The 22,726-nt window shown below is 34.3% G+C and overlaps 2 protein-coding genes across 8 annotated transcripts; both read left to right on the forward strand.

The window, feature by feature from the left end:
• The first annotated feature begins 3,835 nt into the window (after positions 1–3,835).
• LOC113296141 (pentatricopeptide repeat-containing protein At1g51965, mitochondrial-like) lies at positions 3,836–9,578 on the forward strand. Of its 3 annotated transcripts, none has more exons than XR_003332975.1 (3): positions 3,836–4,621; positions 5,307–6,801; positions 8,941–9,578. XR_003332975.1 is itself a non-coding variant. In XM_026544470.1 (2 exons), exons 1-2 carry the CDS (start codon positions 3,851–3,853, stop codon positions 6,510–6,512), a joined length of 1,977 nt encoding a protein of 658 aa, XP_026400255.1. In that variant the 5' UTR covers positions 3,836–3,850; the 3' UTR covers positions 6,513–6,969. The 3 variants fall into 3 exon arrangements, 1 of the variants encoding a protein (XP_026400255.1); XR_003332976.1 differs by lacking the exon at positions 8,941–9,578 and adding an exon at positions 8,195–8,757; XM_026544470.1 differs by lacking the exon at positions 8,941–9,578 and having other exon boundaries at positions 5,307–6,969.
• Positions 9,579–16,453: 6,875 nt separating this feature from the next.
• LOC113296142 (NAC domain-containing protein 75-like) lies at positions 16,454–20,654 on the forward strand. Of its 5 annotated transcripts, none has more exons than XM_026544476.1 (7): positions 16,454–16,781; positions 16,884–17,326; positions 17,469–17,646; positions 17,838–18,412; positions 18,501–18,815; positions 18,906–19,028; positions 20,230–20,654. In XM_026544476.1, exons 2-7 carry the CDS (start codon positions 17,174–17,176, stop codon positions 20,317–20,319), a joined length of 1,434 nt encoding a protein of 477 aa, XP_026400261.1. In that variant the 5' UTR covers positions 16,454–16,781; positions 16,884–17,173; the 3' UTR covers positions 20,320–20,654. The 5 variants fall into 5 exon arrangements, with proteins under 5 accessions (XP_026400261.1, XP_026400262.1, XP_026400257.1 ...); XM_026544477.1 differs by having other exon boundaries at positions 18,909–19,028; XM_026544472.1 differs by having other exon boundaries at positions 16,455–16,781; positions 20,227–20,654.
• The last annotated feature ends 2,072 nt before the right edge of the window (positions 20,655–22,726 follow it).

Here is a 22,726-nt window from a genome sequence, read left to right on the forward strand (position 1 = left end):
AGCAATGCTCTAACACAAAGGATAATAAAAATGTAAGAGAATCCAAGTGAAGAACAAGTAATTTTGTTGAAAAGACATCTTAATCAATTGTTTTTTTAACACTTTATTGGATTTATGTTGTTAATTTAGTTTTATGGTTTAATTTAATTTGGTTTGTATTAAAGTGAAGAGAAAGTAAGAATCCCTCCGATTCTTCAATAAAAGCCTCACAATAATATATATAAATCTCATAACTCCTTGACCTTCTTCTTCTACTAGCTATGACTTTTGTGGCCCGTTCCTCCTGCAAAACAAGAGAACCCCATTGATATTCATTCACCATAGTAAGACAATTATTAGCAAAACAAGAGAGTTCGAATTTTGAGACGACAAGTGAAATTTAGAAGTAAATTGTTTGTGGTTATAAACAACGATCAATTAACTCCTTACATCATGGTTGGAAAAATCGGAATCCTATGAATTGAATTATGGGGCAATTTAGAAGCAAACAAGATAAAGTAATTTATTTAATGGAACAAAAATACAATAGCTATTAAAGATTAGTGTTTACACATATATGAAAAATTAATTAATTAGAGTTTACATGCAGAATTTTAACAAATGTATTTACCAAATTCTTAGGTATTATTATAGTTATAATCAGATATAATAGTATATATGTTATTCCAACTAGACAACATTCCAATGTTTTCCTCTTATGAATATTTATCGACATCTAATTTTATTGTATTTCAAAACCTTTTTCCTTCCAATAAGTTCTTTTTATCATGTTTTCAATGCATGCCCTTTTGAACACATGAGACATATTTTTATAATTAGGTTAATAAATTACAAAAAGTAAATATATTACTAAGATATCTTGAATGCGTTTTTCAGAATTTACTACCATTATCCTTAGAAGTATTTCTTTGTAATGCTTATTGAAGATGATGACAATTTTGGGAGCTTTCGTTGTCGAGGGCTCTAGGCGGATGCCTCAATACATTTGTAAGAAATAGATACACTATGTTAATTGTGGCGTGAAAGACCATTTTCTTCGGAGATACTATAACTCGATTGAATCAAGAAGTGGAGTGATTTTTACTAAATTAAGTTTATTATTGAAATTTGTATTGAAAAATGATACTACTCCTTTTGGGTATCACAAATGCATGAAAAAAAATTGATTAGCTTTAACATTTTGTTATTATAAAATTAAAGTAATATGTCAAATTATAACTGAAAGAAATAGAGCCGAATATCGGGTTATTGGCTCCAAGTAACCTCAGAGAAAATAGGAACCAGACATAGACTTCACACACGTAATTAGATGGAGATCGCCACAAAATATTTACCTTGTCAACCTATAAAACTAATTTTCATCCAAAAATATCTTGAGGTCTTTTAATTCCAGCTCCACAAAATATTAACCTTTCGACCAGTAAGCTATTCTACACCGCATCATCAGTCTTCTTCCACAGAATATCAACCTCTTTTCATATCCACTTATAAAACTAACTTTTTACAAGAAATAAAATCATTTAAAGAGCATCTGGAGCTCTTCAAACATAACTCCACAAAATATTAAATAGTAGCTAGATATCTACAACAAGAAGTGAAATGCTCAGAATTTCATATTTCAGAAGCATGAATAAAAACAATTTAAAAAATAAGCAAGTATAAAGAAAGAACTGAGATTGTCCCATGTACAATGCTATGAGTGAAAGGTCCAAGGATTTTTACGTTATGAGTTGCAAATAGGACACGATATTTTACCCGTTCATTTGGATTGCTTTATATTCTCTTTGAGGAATTTATACCCGACAAAATAGTGTTATTCTCAAGGGAATAAATCTAATTCCTAATGAAATTTAGTAAAGGGATGAGAGACTGCATGCATATATTTCACCATATACTAGATAGTCCAAGTTTAGCTTACATGGTCGTGTCGCGATTGACGAAAGGCTTATTTACAATTTTGTTCCAAGCCTAACTATATACATTATATTACTAATCTTATGGAATGCAAAAGTTACTCGTGTAATCTAATACAATCATATGTTCATTTCAAACACTATATGGCCGAACAAAATGTTTTATAACATTTATAACATCCTAATAGGCATAACATCCATGACTATATCAATCCTAACTGATAATAAAGAGATAAAGTATTTATTTGGAACCTTGCAGTGATGGAAAATTCACAGTAATATCCATGTACAATAACAATCAACCTAGAGAATAACAATCAACCTAGAATTACAAACTGGGAAGATTTCTGGAATCTGAAGGTTTACCCCTCAATCCAAATGTTTATACGGAAAATGACTCACTCCATTCTCCATGGTAGTATGAGAATAGATGTAGCATTCTTCCTAACATCAATACAACTTCGTGGGATGCAATGATCATAATAAAACTCTAACACTCTTATTTCCTGAATGTAATTTTCCTTCTCAAGTGTGAAACCATCTCCACTTCGGCTTGAATTATGTCAAAGAGAATGATGTCACTTGTCATGATTGGATGAGAAATTGGTTTGTGAGTATATATAAACATGAAACTGAAACGGGTTGGCCATAATTAGACAATACCATATCCTGGAACATTTGGAAATTAAGATGTAATAAAGTCAACGATAAGAATGAAAAAAACTGCTGGATAATGACAACAATTACATAAATTATACATGTAACTAACTAAATACGTGGTACTAGGGGCGGGGCCAAGAATTATGAGACGGGGTGCAGAAATTTGCTATGAGGTGCAATTTTTTTTAGGGGATTCAAAAAAGTAGAAATAGGCTTATATTTAAAAAACAAATCTAATTAGTCTAAAATAGGCTTTGGAGCCAGCTAGACAAGGTGTGCAAGTGCACACCCTTGTAATGGGTTGGCTCCGTCCCTGCTTGGTGCTATCCAACTCCCATGAGGTTCAGAATAAACACAACCATATGTGTGCTTGATACATGTGATTCTTCTATCGGACTAAATTTTGTTTTCTATTAATAATGCTAGTTTAGGAGATTTTTCAGATGAATGATGGTTTAAAGAAAAACAGAACTCCTTTATATAATTTCTACTTCTGCTATCCAGATAGGCTATTAAATATTATAGTTGTTGCTTTTTCAGGTGAAATATGGTCTAAAGAAAAATGAAGTTTCTCTATATAATTTCTACTTCTGGTATTCAAATAAGTTATTAAATATTGAAGTAGTTTTTTGATTTCTGGAAGTTAAAAAGTAAAAGCCAATTTGTCAATGTTATTTGAAAACTTTTCACTTATTATGAAGTAAAATATTTTTCCTACTTACTTTTAAGATTAACTTCTACTTCTGGAGAAGTAAATTTAGCAGAAGTAAATTCTTTTTTGCTGCTTTTGGTACCAAAACGTCCAGAGGATTTGGTGGAAATACGTTTCTCTCTCTACATTTGGTTTCCCAAATCCATGGAATTACGTTTCTGATGAAATTCACTTTTCCAGCGAATCCTCCATATGAAATCCGACCCTCCCCTCTAAGATTTGTTGGGAAACTTATGAGGAGATTTATGGACCCAATTTTTTTATTACTCCAAATCTCATATATATATATATAATTTTAAGATTTTTAGATCAATGCCAAACAATATATGAATTTTAACACAATTTTTTTTTTTATGAATCTTAAGAATCTGAACTGAGTTACCACACGATTACAAATTCATGTAAATTGTGAATTAGCCGACCAAACCCACCTCCATGGGACCGCCTTTGGGTTGAAATATATCCCTTAAACCCCAAACGTTCGCTCATTAGTAGGCCCACTACCACTCGGTCCACTCCCTCTAAAACACTACCAGAAGTTGCACAACTCGCTACGAACACTCAAATGAAGTTCCATCTCCACCACCACCACCACCTCCGCCTCCACAATTTCAAAACCATCATCCGCCATTTTGCCACCAAATACAGTGGCAGAGTAATCCAAGAAACCTTAAATGGAAAAACATTCTCCGTAACAATAAAAACCCAAAATATCCAACGAGACATTCGTGGTTACCCCATTCCTCGCCATGACCTAATTTGCAAAATCACCAAAATCCTTCAATCATCATCACCAGCAATATCTCCATCATCGAAACTAATCATTGACCCATTTCTTCAAGTCTCAGATTATCTCCAAACCTTAAACCTAACCTTAACTCCATCAGAAGCAAGTGAGATTTTAAAATCACTGAAAACCTCTCAAAAAGCATTAGAATTCTTTAAGTTTTGTTCTGATGAAATCCCTGGGTTTAAACATGATTGTTTTACTTATAATCGGATTCTTACCATCTTATCGAAGTCGAATTCGTTGGAAATTGTGAAATCAGTTGTGGATGAGATGGAGAAATGTGGGATTAAAGGGAATATATCTACTGTTAATATATTGATTGGGATTTTTGATGGGGTTTTGGAATTGGAGAAATGTGTTGGGTTAGTTAAGAAATGGGGGTTATTGTTTAATTGTTATACTTATAAATGTTTACTTCAAGCTTATTTGAGGTGTAATGAGGTTTCGAAGGCTTTTCATGTTTATATTGAAATGAGAAGGAAAGGTTATGTTCTGGATATCTTTGCTTATAATATGCTATTGGATGCTCTTGCCAAAGATGATAAGGTTCGATTCTTACATTTTTGTTTCTTTTTTATGTTTGATTTAGACTTGTTTATTTGGTTATTGGAGTGAAATATTAAGTAGGTTTATATATTGGGGCGGGTTGTTTGGGATTGGTTGTATGAACTAAAAACTGTTGCCGCTAATGTTTTGAGAGGGGTTGGGTAATGTGATTCTTAGATTTCATGTTTCTAGGTTATCACAATGTACGTATGGTAAAATTGTTGTCACTATGTCAAGGTCTAGTGTGGATTAAGCTGATAATTGGTCAAGAAATTGGGCATTGAATTTGTTAAGATGATTAAGCTGATTCACAACGTTTTGTACATGCAGCAAAGTTGCTTCCTTAAATGTTATGATTCTAGCTTATTTTGATGTATATCTGATAGACTTTAGTTACTATATCAAGTTCTAGTGTGGATTAAGCTAATAATAGGTCAAGGTAGTGGGCATTATGTGATTGGATGTTTGAGGGTGCCAGGCATACAGTTAGGAACATACAATATTTTTTGATATCACGGTACTAGTCTAATTGATGACATTTTGCTACAGTAGAGTTTTATTATCTGATATGCAAAAACTTGTATCATGTTAGTAATTACCTTTCCTTTTAGGTTCAATAATTGGGTCTGGATGCAAACATTCATTTTTTTTCTTTCATTCAAGCTGACTTGAAGCAGTTTTATAGGCTGAGCAGGCATCTAAAGTTTTTGCAGACATGAAGCGGAAGCACTGTGAGCCCGATGGGTATACATACACAATTATGATCAGGATGAATGGAAAGATTGGGAAAGCAGAGGAATGTTTGTCTCTCTTTCAAGATATGATAACCAAGGGATGTTCCCCCAATTTGATTGCCTATAATACCATGATTCAAGCACTTGCAAGGAACCATATGGTTGATAAAATGGTTTTTCTTTTCTCTAAAATGGTTGAGAAGGGATGCCAGCCAAATGAATTCACATACAGTGTTATTTTGGATGGTCTTGCTGCAGAAGGTCAACTTACCAGATTAGATGAGGTTGTGGAAATGTCTAAGAAATACATGCACAAAGGTATCTATTCTTATTTGGTGAAGACACTGAGTAAATCAGGTCATGCAAGTGAAGCTCATAGGCTGTTTTGTAATATGTGGAATTTTAATGATGGGGGTGATAGGGATGCTTATATGTCTATGCTGGAGAGTCTATGCCATTCAGGAAAAACTGCAGAAGCTCTCGACCTTCTCAATAAAATTCATGAAAAAGGAATCATGACTGATACAGTCATGTATAACATGGTATTCTCTGCTCTTGGCAAGTTGAAGCAGATTTCTCAAATTCACGATCTTTATGAGCATATGAAGATAAACGGCCCTTCCCCAAACATATTCACCTATAATATTCTTCTTGCTGGTTATGGTAGAGCTGGTGGAGTTGATGACGCAGTTAAACTATTTGAAGAGATGGAAAGTGGCGATTGTCGACCAGATATCATTACTTACAATTCTTTGATCAATTGTCTTGGCAAAAATGGTGACCTCGATGAAGCCCACATGAAGTTCAAGGAGATGCAAGAGAAGGGTTTGAATCCTGATGTTGTAACTTACAGTAATCTCATTGAGTGCTTTGGGAAAAAGAATAGGGTTGAAATGGCTCTCACTTTGTTTCATGAGATGCGTGCAGAAACTTGTTACCCTAACATTGTGACATATAATATTTTACTCGATTGTCTTGAGAAGTGTGGCAAAAGATCAGAAGCACTTGAGCTGTATGCTAAGCTGAAACAGCAAGGACTAACTCCAGATACTATTACGTACGCTGTTCTTGACCGTTTGCAAAGTAAATCACATAAAACTGTAAGAATACGAAGGCAGAGTCCTATTTCAGGATGGGTTTTTAGCCCTATAGGCTGAGTTGTGGCGTGTGAATTGACTACCTCGACCAGCAATGGGAGTCTAGAAATGGAAATTGACAAGCTTGGATAACCCTTGGAGAGAAACTGAGATCAGCTTCCAGTTTGTTCTCCTAATATCAGCTTCTCGCCCGTTTTCATGTGCCAGAAAGCTGAAAAATGATCGAAGGTGGAGCCTGAAGTTTTGGATTGTTGCTCCATGCTGCTACAGAAATCAACATCTGCATCTATTTACTGGTCTGGTAGTTGTTTGCAAACCCATGATAATCATAACTGAGCTGGAATACCAGGTATGCAAGCACTACAACCTTTGTTACTCCAAGCAATTTTGAGAAATATTTCATTTTTGCTGAAATTTGAAGTTTATGAAATGTAAAAATTCATAGGGAACTAGGGTTTCCATTCTATAACAACCATTCTTTTAGCCAAGTTCTTGATGGAATAAGGTCATTCTTATATTTCAAAAAGTGTCCTAACTCCTAAGGGGGTATACTTTGACAACAGAAATCTAGGGTCTAACACTTTCTGTGCAGGCTTTGATGTTGTTCTCCTATTTTAAACATCATTTGATGTCTGAAATTTTTAATGCATTTTGTTTAGTTCTTTAGTTTGAGATGGGCATAGTTGTCACCAAATCACACAAGAAGCATTTTAACTTCTTATAGGTAAAAAACTTGAAAATATTAAAAAAATCAATATAGAGATTTTTAATGGAAACAGAAGGCAGTTCAGATATCACTGGTTTTAGTTCTATATTTTTGTGAATATAATCTAGGGTTATCCTCCACTTAGAACAATTTGGTTTTAATCGGGTACAAATATTTCAAGTAGTTCATGATGGTACAAATATTTCAAGTAGTTCATGATGATTCTCATAGTCAGATTTTTAAAATTTAGGGATCTGTTTCAGTCACTATGAACTTTGTTTAGGCTGTATCGTTTAGTGTTCAAAAGTATTTGCTTCTGTTAGCTCCAATTTGGTTTTACTCGTGTACAAATATTTCAAGTTGTAAACAGTTGTTCAGGATGATTCTCATAATCAAATTTTTAAAATTAGCGATCTGTTTCAGTCATTATCAACTGGGTTCAAGATTATTTGCTTTTATTGGCTCCAATTTTGTTTGAGTTGTATCGTTTAGTTTCCGTGTTGTCGAAAAAGAACAACTTGTTTAGGAAACAAAAAAGAAATTGAGTGTTCGCCCAAGGGATAGTTGGTTATTTTAATACATAGTTGGCATGAAAACAAGAGACAGGTGATGAAAATCACCATGTCCGGAAACTCACCATGGGAGCTCTCACAAATGATGAAAATCTGAAAAGAAAGAGTTTCAAAATTGCTTCCAGATGCGGATCATTTGGTTTGGCATATTAATTACAGTCAAATAATCTGCAGCTGATTAGGAGGTATATTTTGTTTCCTGAACCCAAGTCTTTTGGTGATGTATTGACTCTTAGTAAGCATAAAAGTTTAGTGGTGCAAGAGTTGTGGATGGTTGCTGCCTTTAAGACTATGGTAGAGCTGTGATTTTTGAGGAACAATTTTTTTTTTGGAAGGATTTCTTGTAATAGTGATGATACTAGAAATAGAAATTTACAATTTTAAACATGATTGTGAAATCAGACTTGGAGGTGAATTTTTGAACCCTGCCTATGATTTACATATTCTGAAGACTTTCGATATAGCATGCAGAAAGGTGAAGACTGTCAGAGCTGGGGAATGTTTCTTTAGTCTTCCAAAAGAGTTTACCACTTTGTTGTGCTTGTGTTGTGGTGGTGCCTCCAGGGGTAACCTTGGTCTGGCAGGTTATGTTTCTTAGTAAGGAATCATATTGGTGAGTTTTTAATAGCCGAGTCTGGTGGTCTTGGTATGGCTGCTAACTTTGTAGCTGAGGTTATGGCTTGTACCTGTGCCTTAAAGTTGACAAACCAGAAGTACAGAGATGTCATCCAGACTGATTCAGAGGTTTCCATCCTTGCATTTAAGAAAAACAAGCTTCCATGGATTTCTTGGACAAGATGGAGTTGATTTGCAGTCATCTCCAGTCCATTCACTTCAAGAGATGTAAACTTACAGGCTGATTCTTTTCGCCTAAAGGAGACTGTCCTTGAGTAGAGGTCAAGTTTTGACTTCCAATTCTAGGCCTAGGAATTTGTCTAGGTTTGAATTTCCCAATTTTGCATATTTTAGATTTTCTTGAGTTTGTTTAGGGCCTGTCAATTGGTCCCAGGTTGGTCAGAGTCCTCTTTGTAAGTGACTGTTTTTTGCTTATCTATGAATTCATTGTTATGTTTTAGGACAGAACTTTTCCCTTTTTTTTTTTTGAAGCATAGACAGAACTTTTTGGTATCAAATTTTGCACACTTGGTTAGTTTATTTTGCTGGTTTGTTATTGTTGAAACTTTTTTCTGGGTTTATCCTTGAATTGCAGTGCTGGTACACTGGTATCTCAAACGTTGGAAATAGAGAAAGAATTGAAGACATGCTCATTTGGTTCATTAACTGGTTTCAGAAACTTTTACTTACCCGGAGTGTTTCTGAGGCTGTTGGCGCCAAACCAACCTTGCCTGTCTGGTCACCATGGGTTTTAAAGATGCAGTGAAAAGATCTGACAACACTCTAATACTGGTGGAATATTCCTTCTGAATCCTGGCAGAGATGTCTTGCTTGGGGTGAGTAGTTCATGAAGGCACACTAAGGCTGCCAGGTATGACGGTTACTACTAGACGCAGTGGTCAAAATATCTGCCTCCCTGCTCGGAAATCTATCACCTTTCTTGTTCAACTTCTGTTATGTACAAGGTTGTTCAACTGTGTTCTTCACTATTGTATGAAATTTGAGGAAACCTGTTTTGAGGCATACTCAAATGTTTTGAGGCATACATCTGTCTAAGTTCGGCTGAAAAGTTATCAGCCGAACCTTGAGTTATCAGTCGAACCTAGGCAAAAACATAGGTTGTCAGCCGAACCTTGAGTATGTCTCAGAAAATTTGAGTATGCCTCAAAATATGTTTCAATTTGAGTACAGAGAAGAAAACTAGAAAAATCTTCAATGAACTTAAGCCCATTAAGTCACCTGATCTGGGCCCAACTTTGGGTCAATGACCATGACCTTGAAAAAGACATGAAAAGCAGCGAATTTTCATGAACCCTGATTTTGGGCATACCTAAATCTTTCTAGGCATACAAAACAATAGTCCCATCTTGGGTGATCTTATAAGGGTACCCTATGGGTAGTTCAATTACCTATATACCCTCAATATAAAAATCTAAAATCAGTTTTCTAAAAAATCAAAATCAGTTTCCCTTAACATCTTTTCTTCTTCCTCCCCCTCTAGCCGAATTCTTCCCCCTCCTGCGAAGAAAAATAATCATCATCGTGATTAATTGTCGATTCGTAAAAATCTGATCGTCGATTAAACTCAACCACATAATGACGATTAAACCCAACCACATAATGACTCGTACAAAGAAAAACAGGGACTAGGCAAACCAAATCGTCTTCTAATCCATCAATTGAAGAAGAAGAACCAATTGAAGATGAAGGTGTAGAAACTGAAAATCAACCACCAATTGAACCAAAAATTGAACCAACTGCATCTCCAATTCCGAAAATGAGGATAAGAAAGTAAGTTTTACAAACCCAATCTCCTATTTGCTTTTTTTCATCGATTAAATGACGGTTATAGTGTTGGGTTCGACTCAAAATTGAGTTGCGTTTTTAGCCGAACTGTTCTTCATAAAAGCTTCCTGTAAGTGTATATGAACAGTTCGGCATGAAATTTCATGAAATTTCAAGCCGAACCTAGTCACAGATAGAGATGCATAGGGGTTCGGCGTATTCGATAATCATAATATGTGCCGAACCTAGCACATTTACGAGGTTCGGCTATTACGATATTCTCAATATGTGTCGAACCAATAACAATATTTTAATCCAAAAAATAACAAATTTATGTTCGGCTCATACGATTTTCGAAATATGAGCCGAACCAGTAATTATTATTTTTTTCCGGGCTATTCAGGATGTTGTTCGGCTTACGATGAAACTTTCATATAAGTCGAACTAGTGTCTAGCAAAAGGGTTGGAATTGAAAATTATAGGTTCGGCACATGCAGTAAGGTTCAGTATGCCGAACCGTTCATCAATTGGTAGATTCGGCTCATAGATGTGAGCCGAACCTCAACTTGTTTCGCCGAACCATGATCCAAAAAATCATCTAAACAACCTTTATAATTCTGAAAATTATCTTAATCACTAAACAAAATATTTAATCACTAATCAATATTACTAACAATAATACATAAAGGGCAGATTTGCCATTAAAAAAATTTGGGTTAAGGGATAATCTGATTTTGCTATTTCACAACCTTTTTTTTATCTTTATGCAGTATGCCTAGTAAGATTTCAGTATGCCCAAAATCAGAGTTAATTTTCATTCTATATTCCTAAGGTGTTGGCATCTAGACATTGATAGAGATTATGGATTATCCCATTTTCAGGATGAGGTAAAACATAAGTACATTAATTAATCAGGGAATATGATTAATTCAGGAATATGATAAAATTCCTTTCCCTTTCATGGATGCTGTAATAATACCCTCCACACAAAACACATTGCTAAATGTATGGAATCAATTTACTAGCATATTTCAGGTGACTTGATTTTTTTTTCTTTGACCATGATTTAACATCGATCGAGTCGGGTGGTTCTGGTTTAATCACACTTGGGAGGTAATTAGAATATATCTGGTGGTATCATCTCAACATACCCATGACTACATCATCCTGGAATAACAAGCCCACTGTTTTGATTCTTACTATTACCATTAAAGAACCCTGAACTGTAGTAGGATGCTTCTATAAAAGTGCAACATTCTCTTCTTTTGGTTTTTATTCAACTTTGGTAATAGATAGATTAGAAAAAATGGAATCATATTGACTTGTCATTGTTATTGTTTTAGGAACGTCAATGGATCAAATTCTTGTTCCACCCCATAATCATATGGAAAAAATAAAATAAAAAAATTGGTCTTTATTTTTTTGATGTTTGTGGCTCTGAAACTTGGTGGAATATGACGGAATTCAGATATATTAGAAAAAAGCGTACATGAATTCTACTTGTTCATACAATCACTTGAAATGTGATTTTTTTTTTAGATGATTCCTGCATTAGGTGCTTGAAATTCCTGGAAATCGGAATTTTATATTATCTAGGAATCATTTAGTTTTGTTCTACTCAAGTTTGGAACTTATCGGATTTTTGAAATTTTGAGTTCCGAGGCATTGTGTGTTTTCAAGTGTTCACATCTCTAGTGCACGATAATAAGTACTAGTAGTATTTATTTTTGTTGTTACTTATCCTTGTACTTTTCATTATTTTCAGAGTAATCTCCATCCAAGTTTTGGCATACCCTAGAAACAGAGTTCTACCATTATTTTGTTAATAGTATATAAATATAAACAAGAATGAGAAAATGCTTGATAATGTACTGCTCTTGGATCGATCAAGTATGCGACCGATCTCCAAACTTATAAAGTAAATGTTAAAAAGCCACAACATCTATATGCCAAAATTCCTTATCAAATTATTCACTTTTTTTTCCCTGATGGAAAAATGGGGTTGAACAACCCTTAATTTTTTAAATTACCTCACTAAAACTGAAATTTGAAGGGATACATAATGGTGGAGAACCACCATTTTAGGAATCATGATAACATCAACATCAATTACATCAGTAGAAAACAGAAAGAAATAACTAGTACTAAATTTATAGATTTCGGAATATAAAGAAACGAAAAATCGAAAATGCACTTATCATTATCGAATTATTCATTACCTTAGCTTAAAAACACATAAAATCTGTGCCACTATTTTATGTTACAGATAATTCAAATCGTAGGTATCTATATATTCAGCAATGTTTTCGCAATAGAATAACATCCGCTTGGACTAAAAAGATTTAGAGACAACATTGATTATCAGTTCACGTTCTATTGAGTAGCCAATTCATGTATTGGTAATCAATCCAAAACCTAAAAAAAACACACACGCATAATTCAACTAGTCTCAAGTGTGTTTCAAAGACAATGACATAATCTCTACTTATTTTTTCCTCATGTAAATATGTGTTAAGCATGCAGCCTTCATTGTTGACCTAATCTCATATTTTGCGTATCATTCTTGGGACAAATCAACATATAATCCAATGGTCCTAAAATCTCATTTTTGAGAAAAAAATTCATCAATAAATGAATCATCTCAGTCAAGTGAAGTATTGGCCTGTTCTCGTGAGAATGACTTTGTGAATCAAAATTAGATAAGCTAACAAACAGATGATCCAATTTTAAAACAAAAAACAAAAGATAAGAGTCTCAACCAACTTGGACTAAAGAAGAGGGTTCCTCAACGAAACCCTAATCCCTTCACTTTTCTTCCTCTACTTGTTAAAGCATATCTAAAGTGGGTCCCACTTGCTATTTTGTTTTTATAATTAATTAATTAAATTTTTTTAATTTTTATATTTTTCCTTCTTTCTTTTGCTTTATACTTTATTTTTTAAAAATTAAAAAATTATAGTCTTCTTTTTGTTTTCTTCTTTTTGGTTGAGAAGAAATTGTTTCTATGAAAATTCTTCAAGTGGACCAAAGTGTAAAAAGATGTTGGTTGGCTCACTCCCTAGACATTTTACAGACCACAACATGTCTACATCTATTGACGTGGTGGGGGTTCTGAGATATTTCACAGATTTCAGTGCCAAGCCTAGTTAGCAATTCGGGATTCGGTAAACGTACGGAACGGCAAACGTACGAGTATTATACGGTTTTGTAAAATCCAGATTCGGTCCAAAATTCGGTCAACGGGACGTGATTCGTCATTAATTCGGAACGGCATACGTACGTGTATAATTCGATTTATAAATGTGAGTTCGACTCTGAAAATTCGGTATATATATATAACAAATAATTTGTATTTATAAGGTCATAGACCAATTTTTATGCATATGTGTGAGTTATTTAAGGAAAAAATAAACTCAATATGATGATATTAATAATATATACAACATTAGTTATCCAAAAGGACGTCGTATGGTGGTTTAGATGCTTGGTTATTGAGTTTGAGATCTCTCTCACCTTCACCTTCAAATCTCTTCAGTCGTTTTTGTTTCATAAAAATTACAACACGTCTAATATTCGGTCGTGTATGTTCGGGAGGCAGTAAAGCCCAAAAAGTGGAGTCTTTGAAAAGTAAAAGCTAAAGAATTTATGGCGAATTAAGCGGACGTATCATTCGGGATACGTAAAATTCGTGAACGATTCGCGAATAATCCGGGAATGCCACATAATACGCGACTTGGGTTCGGAGTTGCAAACGTACGCGAATAAGACGGTAAAATTCGTGATACGGAAAAATTCGCGAATGATTCGCGAATCATTCGCGAACTTACTAACTAGGGTGCCAAGGCAATAGAAAGATTTTCGGTCCCATCTAACTAAGCCATGAAATCAGGGAAATAGTTGACATTAATCCAGGAAGAATAAATGATCGGAGTATTTTCAATTAGTGGCACAGCCAGATTCAAGAAAGAATAAAGTTCATTGTACCGGAGTTTAAAGATTTTTACTCAGGAAGTAAGATTAGATAAGTTTATAAGTAAAAATATTACTCCAAGTGAGGCAAATGCAAATGACCTCAGTTTCTCTTATCTGGATGCGCCCGAGTTTCAAACACATTGGATGTGCATGCAGCGTCAAGTTCTTTTAAATCGGAGTTGTAATGCAAACCATAGTCCATATACACACCGTGTAGCTGCTATTACATTTTGTAGGTTGAAGAGGTAGCAATTGCTTTTATTTAAACAGAACTAGTCATAAAAACCCAAGGTGACTAAACTTGTGGTACAAAAATCCCATTCAAATGTTGGGATCAATTAAAACTCCATCTTAAACAAAATTGATACAAAAATTCCCAAATTTTTAAAAAGTGATAGAAAAACTCAAAATTTTAAAATTGGTTTCATCAAAATTCTTTGGAGTTTTTGTGTTAATTTTGTTTTGATGGAGTTTTTGTGTTACTTTTGTTTTGATGGGTTTTTTATGGATGGATAGTGACACCTTTGGGGTTATAACTCGCGGACCGTTATTTAAAATTACAAATGCCTAACACTGTGTTATCTGAAGGAGGTAGAGTGACTAAATGGTAGGATAGGATTTGAGTGTAAGGACAAGAGTACCTTCTCAGGAAATCTTTGTATGCAATTAAAAACACAAAATTGGATGGATTTTAATTAACCATCAAATCTCTAAAGTGTTTTTCTAGGGACCATCCTAGACCCAATACTTTTCTATACACAGACACCAGGTGATCATTCTAAATTTTTGGTCCACACTAAAAAAAAATAATGATAAGTTTCAGCGATATTTTGAGTACCTAAGAGAAACAGCAGTGCCTTATAATAGAAATCTGAAATGATACTAAAACCTATTGCTTTTTGTTCTTCATGTGATCCCAACCTTCTGCTTGTCGGATCCGGTGACATATGAATTCCGGTCATTCTACATACAGTTCTTTTACGCGGTTTGATGTAGGTTGTAATGTGATTGATTATTGGACTCCAGATTTTAGAATCAATAGTCGAGATACCATTCCAAATTTCCCACGCTGCCCAAAGAATAACTGTGAATATTGGTTAAATTGCATGATTGAACTCGCGTATGAAAGGTGCAAAACCACACAAAACACTAACACGGACACCAGACCACTGTCAAAGAGCAAAACTGTCACGTAAATATACTCATTGTGAATTACATGTGACAAAATGTCAAAATCCAAATCAAATAGACAACAATCCGTTTGGCCATAGTCATTTTTTTTTCTTTAATATGAATTAGGTATTATTCCCATTTATTTAAATGGGTGTGCTTGTCTCTGAAGTCTTGTAAATTTGTTATATATATTAAAAATATAATTTTATTTTTATAAGTTAAAACCAGCAAGGGGGTACTACTGGTGTGATGGTGTCCCATCAAGTGTTGTTATACTGCTCATTTTACTTTGCTAGCTTATCAAGCAACCCACCCTTATTAGAGAATTCATTCATCTCCCTATCTCACTCTCACTCTTTCTTTTCTCTGCAATCTCATGGCAAACGAATCATGATTTCATCCCCCTCTCCAACTCAAAACCCATGTGAGTTCTTATCTTTTTCCACATTTCATTTTTAGGCTCTCTCTTTTTCTCTCTAGCTAGACAGAAAAACAACTTAATTACTATAACACAAACAAGTAAAATGTTTTCTTTCCTTCTTTGTGTAATACTCAACTTCATGTGAATATCAACTTTTTCTCTTTTCTCCTTATTTTGATGTATATAACATCATCACAAACTGAAATGCTATGTATATTAGAAGAGAAAACTAAAAGACAAGTTAGACATGATATTTTATTGGTTTCCCGAAGGTTGAATATGCGGAACCTGTCATGGGCAATTTTCCCCGCTTGCCAACCGATTTCCGTAACCATATTTTCAAACCCATTCTTAAACTTATTGCCACCGGTCATGTACACATCTCTTTTCGTGGCAGAAACCGTGTTTTGCTGTTAGTGTATAAATTTTGATGTACTTAATTAAATGGATATTATATACTACTATATCTTGAGATCTTTATGAACTGTTTTCTACTAAATAAATGTTAATAAAAAGAGAGGGGTGATGTTTGATGATGTTGCCTTTGAATGTCTGTCTACAAGGTCACACAAATTAATACACCCCCCAGATAAACCTCATGCATGTTGCTGTGTGAAGACAGTTTCTATTTGCTTTTGCTTTACTAGTCAAGTATTTTTATTTTTTAAAATTTAAAACAAAGCTATGGGTTCCTTTAAAGGTGTGGGGGTGTGCTAGAGGCACCACTCCTACTATATTACTTTATCTTTTTGCATGCTATTAGGCTTCTTCTCTTCTCCCTTCAGTTAAAGTAGTATTAGAGAGGGAATTCTGGTGTGTGTTTTTTGTCATGCTTAAAGATATTATGCTCTTCTTATAGCTCATCAATCTCTTCCTTAACAGTTTCTTCTTTTCTTTTCTTCTCTCCCTCTCCCTCTTTCTCTCTCTACCCCCTCCTCCTTCTACTCCTCCTCCACCACCACCACCACCTATTTGAGTTCTTTTTCTTCCTATCTTCTTATTAGATGCTAGAGAGGGAGAAGATTTTGATCTTCTTTTTTGTTGTTGTTTGCTATGTAACTTCAAACCTATATTTGACACCCTAGGTTAGTAATTAATTGCTTATGTTCAATAGTATTCTTCTTCTTGTGTTGCTTTATTTTCCTTCTTTTATGTACTAATTTTTCATTTTCATTTCTTCATATCAGAATTCAGATAATTGGGGGTATTTTTCTTCTCGCGTAATTGAAAGCGATCGCCATGCATATATACAGGTGAAAATCAGTAGTTTCAAGCAGATCAAGAGAAGAACATGACGAGGAGGTGATCAGTTTGAATGTTACACACCTATAAGAAAGATTGATTTATGGTATTAGTAGTACTAGTATATTTGAAAGAATTAACAAGAAATATATCCACATATATATAGTGAATTATAGAGTGTTATAACTAAGGCTGTATGTCAACAACTACTAAGCCATAAGTAATACAGTAAGCAATGAATAAGAATCAAATCGTACTACATGCTGTAACAGTAGATGGTTCTTCTTCTTTTAGTAGCTCTGATCTTATTGATGCAAAACTTGAAGAGCATCAATTGTGTGGAACCCAACAGTGCCCTGGTTGTGGACATAAACTCGAACGAAAACCGGTAAGTATATACATCCGCTGATCCGCATAAACATGAGATCAGTTACAGTAAGATTATTCTTGGCGTAAACTGTAAGCTTGCTTGCAAAAGCAATTCTTTTTTATGTAATCTAATTATGATGTTATTGGTGTTTGGCACATAGGACTGGTTAGGTCTACCAGCAGGAGTAAAATTTGATCCAACAGATCAAGAATTGATTGAACATCTTGAAGCTAAAGTCCAAGCTCAAAACTCTAAATCTCATCCTTTAATTGATGAGTTTATCCCAACCATTGAGGGTGAAGATGGGATTTGCTACACTCACCCCGAAAAACTTCCAGGTTAAATCTTGTTTCCTCTTTTTCTGTGGCTTACGACAATTTAACCCGGGTTTAAGCTGTCATCTGTAGAAAATATGCGATGGTTGGCAATTCTTAAGTTTGTTACACCTAAAATTATACACCTAAGCATAGCCTAACTTTGAATTTTGGTGCAATGCTTATGTAACTTACTTGTTATTATTTTTATCTAGGTGTGACAAGAGATGGTCTGAGTAAGCATTTCTTTCACAGACCTTCAAAAGCTTACACAACTGGAACACGAAAAAGGAGAAAAATTCAAACTGAATGTGATCTACAAGGCGGTGAGACTAGATGGCACAAGACAGGGAAAACTAGACCTGTAATGGTAAATGGAAAGCAAAAAGGTTGTAAGAAAATACTAGTTCTCTACACAAACTTTGGGAAACATCGAAAACCGGAGAAAACGAATTGGGTTATGCATCAGTACCATTTAGGTCAATTAGAAGAAGAGAAAGAAGGTGAGCTTGTTGTCTCAAAGATATTTTACCAGACTCAACCTAGACAATGTAATTGGACGGATCGTGCAAGTGCGTCAATTGGCGAAGGAAGTACTGAACCTAGTAGTAGAAGAGAGAGTGGTAGTGGGAGTTGTTCTTCTTCTAAAGATATTGGTAATAATCAAAGGGATGATCAGTTGTCTGGTGGTGGAAATACTACTGGAATTTCAAGTTATAGTGCTATCGATATTCAACAACTGAAGTCCGATCATTTCAGCTTTGTTCCGTTTCGGAAAAGCTTTGATGAGGTAAATATATATATTCTTGTTTTCGACATGTTTTTTTTTGTTATTCAAGTTTTAAAACATGTTCTTATGGGTCGATGCATATAATAAGGTGGGACTAATGGAAGAAGTTTCAATGGCAAGAGATCAAGCCTCGTCGAGACAAACTCTTGATGAGCATGAAGAGATAAGCGATCACCAAATAAGACAACAACAGCATCACTTGGCTCATGAAGTCCAGCAACAACAACAACAGCTGCAGCATCGACAGCTTCAGGTTGCAACATCAGCATTTCATGTCAGCAGGCCTACACACCCTATCTCTACGATAATTTCTCCTCCGAACCTTCATCATACGTCCATTAATGTTCTGGATGAAGAATCTTATCATGTCAACAGAATACTACTCCAAAATGATAAGTTCCAGGTACATACATATATACAAGGAGTTACAGTTCATAGATATACAGATATAGATCATTCTTTGTATCATACATGTAACAATGAAAACATGCAGCAGCAACAACAGCAGCAGCAGCAACAACAACAACATCATCATAAACTCGGTAGAAGCTCTGGTTCTGGTTTGGAGGAAATGTTGATACGTTGCACGAATTCATCGTCTTCGGACATTAAGGAAGTAAGTGTCAATTTTGTTTTCATTTTCCTTCCTAAAATCTACAACAATATCATTTGCCTTTTTATTTTTAATTTGAAAGAGGAATTTAAAAAAAAAAAAAAAACAGCATTCTAATTATGATTATCAACTGATTAATAAATCGAAAAATGGTTGTTGTTTTTAACATTTTCTTCAAACTGATAGGTCGAAAACGTAGATATGAAAATGATGGATTTAGATGAGAAGATTATTAGTTTGTTTCTTAACCAATAATAAATACTTAGTTTTTCTTTTGTTTTTATAACTAGATTTTGTCTTTTGCTCAACATAACAACAAGCAAAGCAAGAAACCTAGAGAAGCCCATAATTCAAGTGCTAAAACTGAATTTTTGAATAAAAAGATATAAATAGAGTAGGAAACAAGAAAATGAAGGTGTATGCACATAATCTGTATTGTGGGCTGATTTCCTCTTTAGACTAGCTAGCTAGTTAGTTTATAATGCAAAAAGAATGAGTTTTGAATAAAAGATAAAGGAAAAAGGAAATAAAAGAAGATGAAGAAGGAATAGAATAGAAAAGCTTTACTTGGCATTATATATAACCTCCTCTTATAACAATTTAAAAGAGCAAAAGAAAAGAAGGAAATAAAAGAGAGAAGAAGATCATCTTCAAATCAAACTAAAACTAATGGGTTTTGAAATAAAGGAAAAATAAATAAAGAGAGATTATAGGTTTTGTCATGTGTATATTATTTTGTAACCATAAAACAAAGAAGACTAAAGACTAGACCATGCATGAAAGAAATAACCTTGCTATCCTCAATGTAAACCGCAAGGTTTGAATCGAGTGCGTGTCGCAACCTACTCCCCTTGCGGTTTGCTTGAGGGCGCAGTAACCTGAAATTTTGTACCATCTCAGAACTCAATGATTTAATTAGAGCTTGGTTGAGGTGACAATTTTTTAGTTGTTTCTTTTTTTAATTTGAGGTGGTACCAATAGCTATAGCACAAGTAGAATCCTCTGGTTTCGAACAGAGAAAACTAAAATAGGTTATGTCTATCTTAAGAAAACAGCATCATCAGTACAAGCATGTGCCTTATCTTTCAACTTGACAAATAGTATACCAAACCCTAATCATAAATAACTAGGATCCTAGTCCTAATTAATTAACAGAAACTTTTTGTCCTAATTTTGTTATATATTTATTGCTGTTATATAGCAGGAGTCATCCATCCCAAACCCACAAGATGCAGAATGGTTAAAGTACTCCTTCAGCTGGGCTGACCCTGACAACCAGGATCATCATGGGTAGGAGCAAAAAACACACATTAAAGTATAATATATTTCTATACCATATTTTCAAAAACCCAAACAGAGAGACTATCATGATATCACGAACATCATGATGATAAGATCAGTACTTGAAACCCTATATACCTTGTTCTCACTCTCTTTATTAACAACTAGAAGAAGAAGCAGCAAAGAGTACATGGATGGTGGGGTTTATATACTTTTTCCTTCCATTTTTTTTTCTTCTTCTAGGTTTTTGGTTTTGGATGATAAGTTGGTTTCATACTAGTAGTTCTCAAACTAATCTAACTGCATGTAAAAAATAAATCATGTTTGGAATTTGGAAAGAACAAAAAAGAAGAGAAAGAAAGGAAAAGGCTGATGTTGCTGACAATATAGAAGGTCTAAAGCAAGAAATCTCATTGAATGCATGAAAGTGAAATCCCCATACTCACTTTTATTAACCTATATTATTATTTGTTAATTATTGATTTATATTTATTTTAACAAAAAATCAAAAATCAAAATTCAATGTTTTTGTTTGGTGAGCTCTTGGTGATGTTTGGGGTTTCAATGTTTACTTGTAATTCTTTATATTGCGTAAATTACTTGGATAATTTTTGTTTTGGGGGCTTAAAAATCTTCTTTACAAGCCCCTGGTTTGAGTTATAGTATGTGCCATGCTGAATTTTTGTACTTGCGCTGCTAGTCTGCTACTACTTAGCTTACTTTCTTACCTTTGTGTCTTGTACTGAAATCATACTTCTTCTGCTGGTACTACTACTTGCTTAAAGCCTTGTCTGTGAAGCAAGCATGACCATCATGTCCCATTTAACTATTACTTTTTATTGTAGCTTTTCATTTCTTATATAATAAAAAAAGGTGCCATGGTCCTGAACTAGTATTACTGATAGAACCAAATGTAATGTACCATGATTCAATTCCCATTGGCCTTTGCACATATATGTAACTCATACATGTTCTTATAACCCTTCTTTTGTATGATGCTGGGGTATTGAGTTGTCCTACCAGCTCCAAACAGTTTCATTATTAAGTAAAAGAAAGCAGTGAAAGACGGTACGTTGTACAGTCACTCTCTCTTGCTTTATTCTATTCTAGATGCTGCCTTAAGCATTAACTAGCAGTAGCGAAAAAGAGAATTCACATGAAAAAACAGTGATATGAGAGATTAATGGTGACTTCTTTTTTCTTTTCTTGTTACGTGCATGGCCATGTAGCTTTTTCCTTTTGTCACCTCTCAAGATATATATTGGTGTGGGTAGCTAGGAATTGAATGGAAAAAGAATATGGTGGAGAGATTTTCCATGAATTTTCTGAAAGAAGGGCATATTTAATAAATAGAGTTTCTATCTCTATCTACAAGAAAGACAACAATAATCTTTTCTAACCTACTTTCACCCAAACGGCTGCTTATCATGAGCACATTCCTCTCTTTTCTACGCACTCGCTCACTGATGGTAATTTAGCTGGTTCAAAATTTGGATAGTCAATATAAGTCAAGTAAATGTTAAACTGGACCAAAATGATTTAAGTTTTAACGAAGATATTTGAGGTTAAGTTCAGCTTGCATCAATATAAATAGTGAATGGTGGTGTCTAAGAGTATATACCCCGTTCTTGTTACATTAAACAAGATCACTATTTAGTTCGTTATTCAAACCAACTCCAGTTAAAAATCTTGCTTCCATTACATATATCCATGCAAGTATAATCATTGACAACCTTTTCCAATTAGCAGATAAATAATATAAAGATTTTATTAGTGGATTAACTTCAATAGGATCTATCATGGGAGAATAGAATAATCTCTTATGGGGAAGATTTTTGGATGCTCTTAAAAGTTGTGTTTGGGTTTCATCAATATTTATAAAAAATACTATAACCTTAAAAGTTGATATTCGTTTTTTTCTCCTTTCTTCTTTCACTACTATTACATTATGCATGGGAAGATTTTGGATGCTCTTCGACGATGTTGTTTAAACAGATTTTGTCCCACAAAGAAGTTGCACGAAGAATTGTACTGTGCATAGACAACACAAGTAAGTAATAGTAGTAGTGGTGGGGGAATCATTTAGAAGCCACTTATCCAAAGAAAGGAAGAAAGAAAGAATATCAGAACATGCGTGCACATAACCCGAATTCCAACGTTTGGAAGGTCAACCCTTCACAGATTATAAAATTCCATTTGGAAGCTTGGCAAATATATTCAACTATTCTTATCCTTGTATGAAACCAAAGCTAAACATTGGGCAGGCAAGCTCCCCTCAAGAGTGCAAAAATGTTAGGATACATTTTTGTGAAGCATATGTATTGGGCAAGCTACATATTGTGAAGCATATTTGGAAATGGCGACATATAAGAAGTAAGATCTCGCATTTACACCGACTGGAAGCTTGGTATTCTTGCACT

This window comes from Papaver somniferum, chromosome 7 (genome assembly GCF_003573695.1).
Source record: "Papaver somniferum cultivar HN1 chromosome 7, ASM357369v1, whole genome shotgun sequence".
Classification (NCBI taxonomy): domain Eukaryota; kingdom Viridiplantae; phylum Streptophyta; class Magnoliopsida; order Ranunculales; family Papaveraceae; genus Papaver; species Papaver somniferum.

Bases quoted from the DNA above. Each gene is read 5' to 3' on its own strand.
- LOC113296141 (XM_026544470.1), top strand. From the start codon at position 3,851: ATGAAGTTCCATCTCCACCACCACCACCACCTCCGCCTCCACAATTTC. The intron at 4,622-5,306 runs GTTCGATTCTTA...GCAGTTTTATAG, and splicing joins CTCTTGCCAAAGATGATAAG to GCTGAGCAGGCATCTAAAGT.
- LOC113296142 (XM_026544472.1), top strand. From the start codon at position 17,174: ATGAATAAGAATCAAATCGTACTACATGCTGTAACAGTAGATGGTTCT. The intron at 18,816-18,905 runs GTACATACATAT...GAAAACATGCAG, and splicing joins TCCAAAATGATAAGTTCCAG to CAGCAACAACAGCAGCAGCA. The intron at 19,029-20,226 runs GTAAGTGTCAAT...GCTGTTATATAG, and splicing joins CGTCTTCGGACATTAAGGAA to CAGGAGTCATCCATCCCAAA.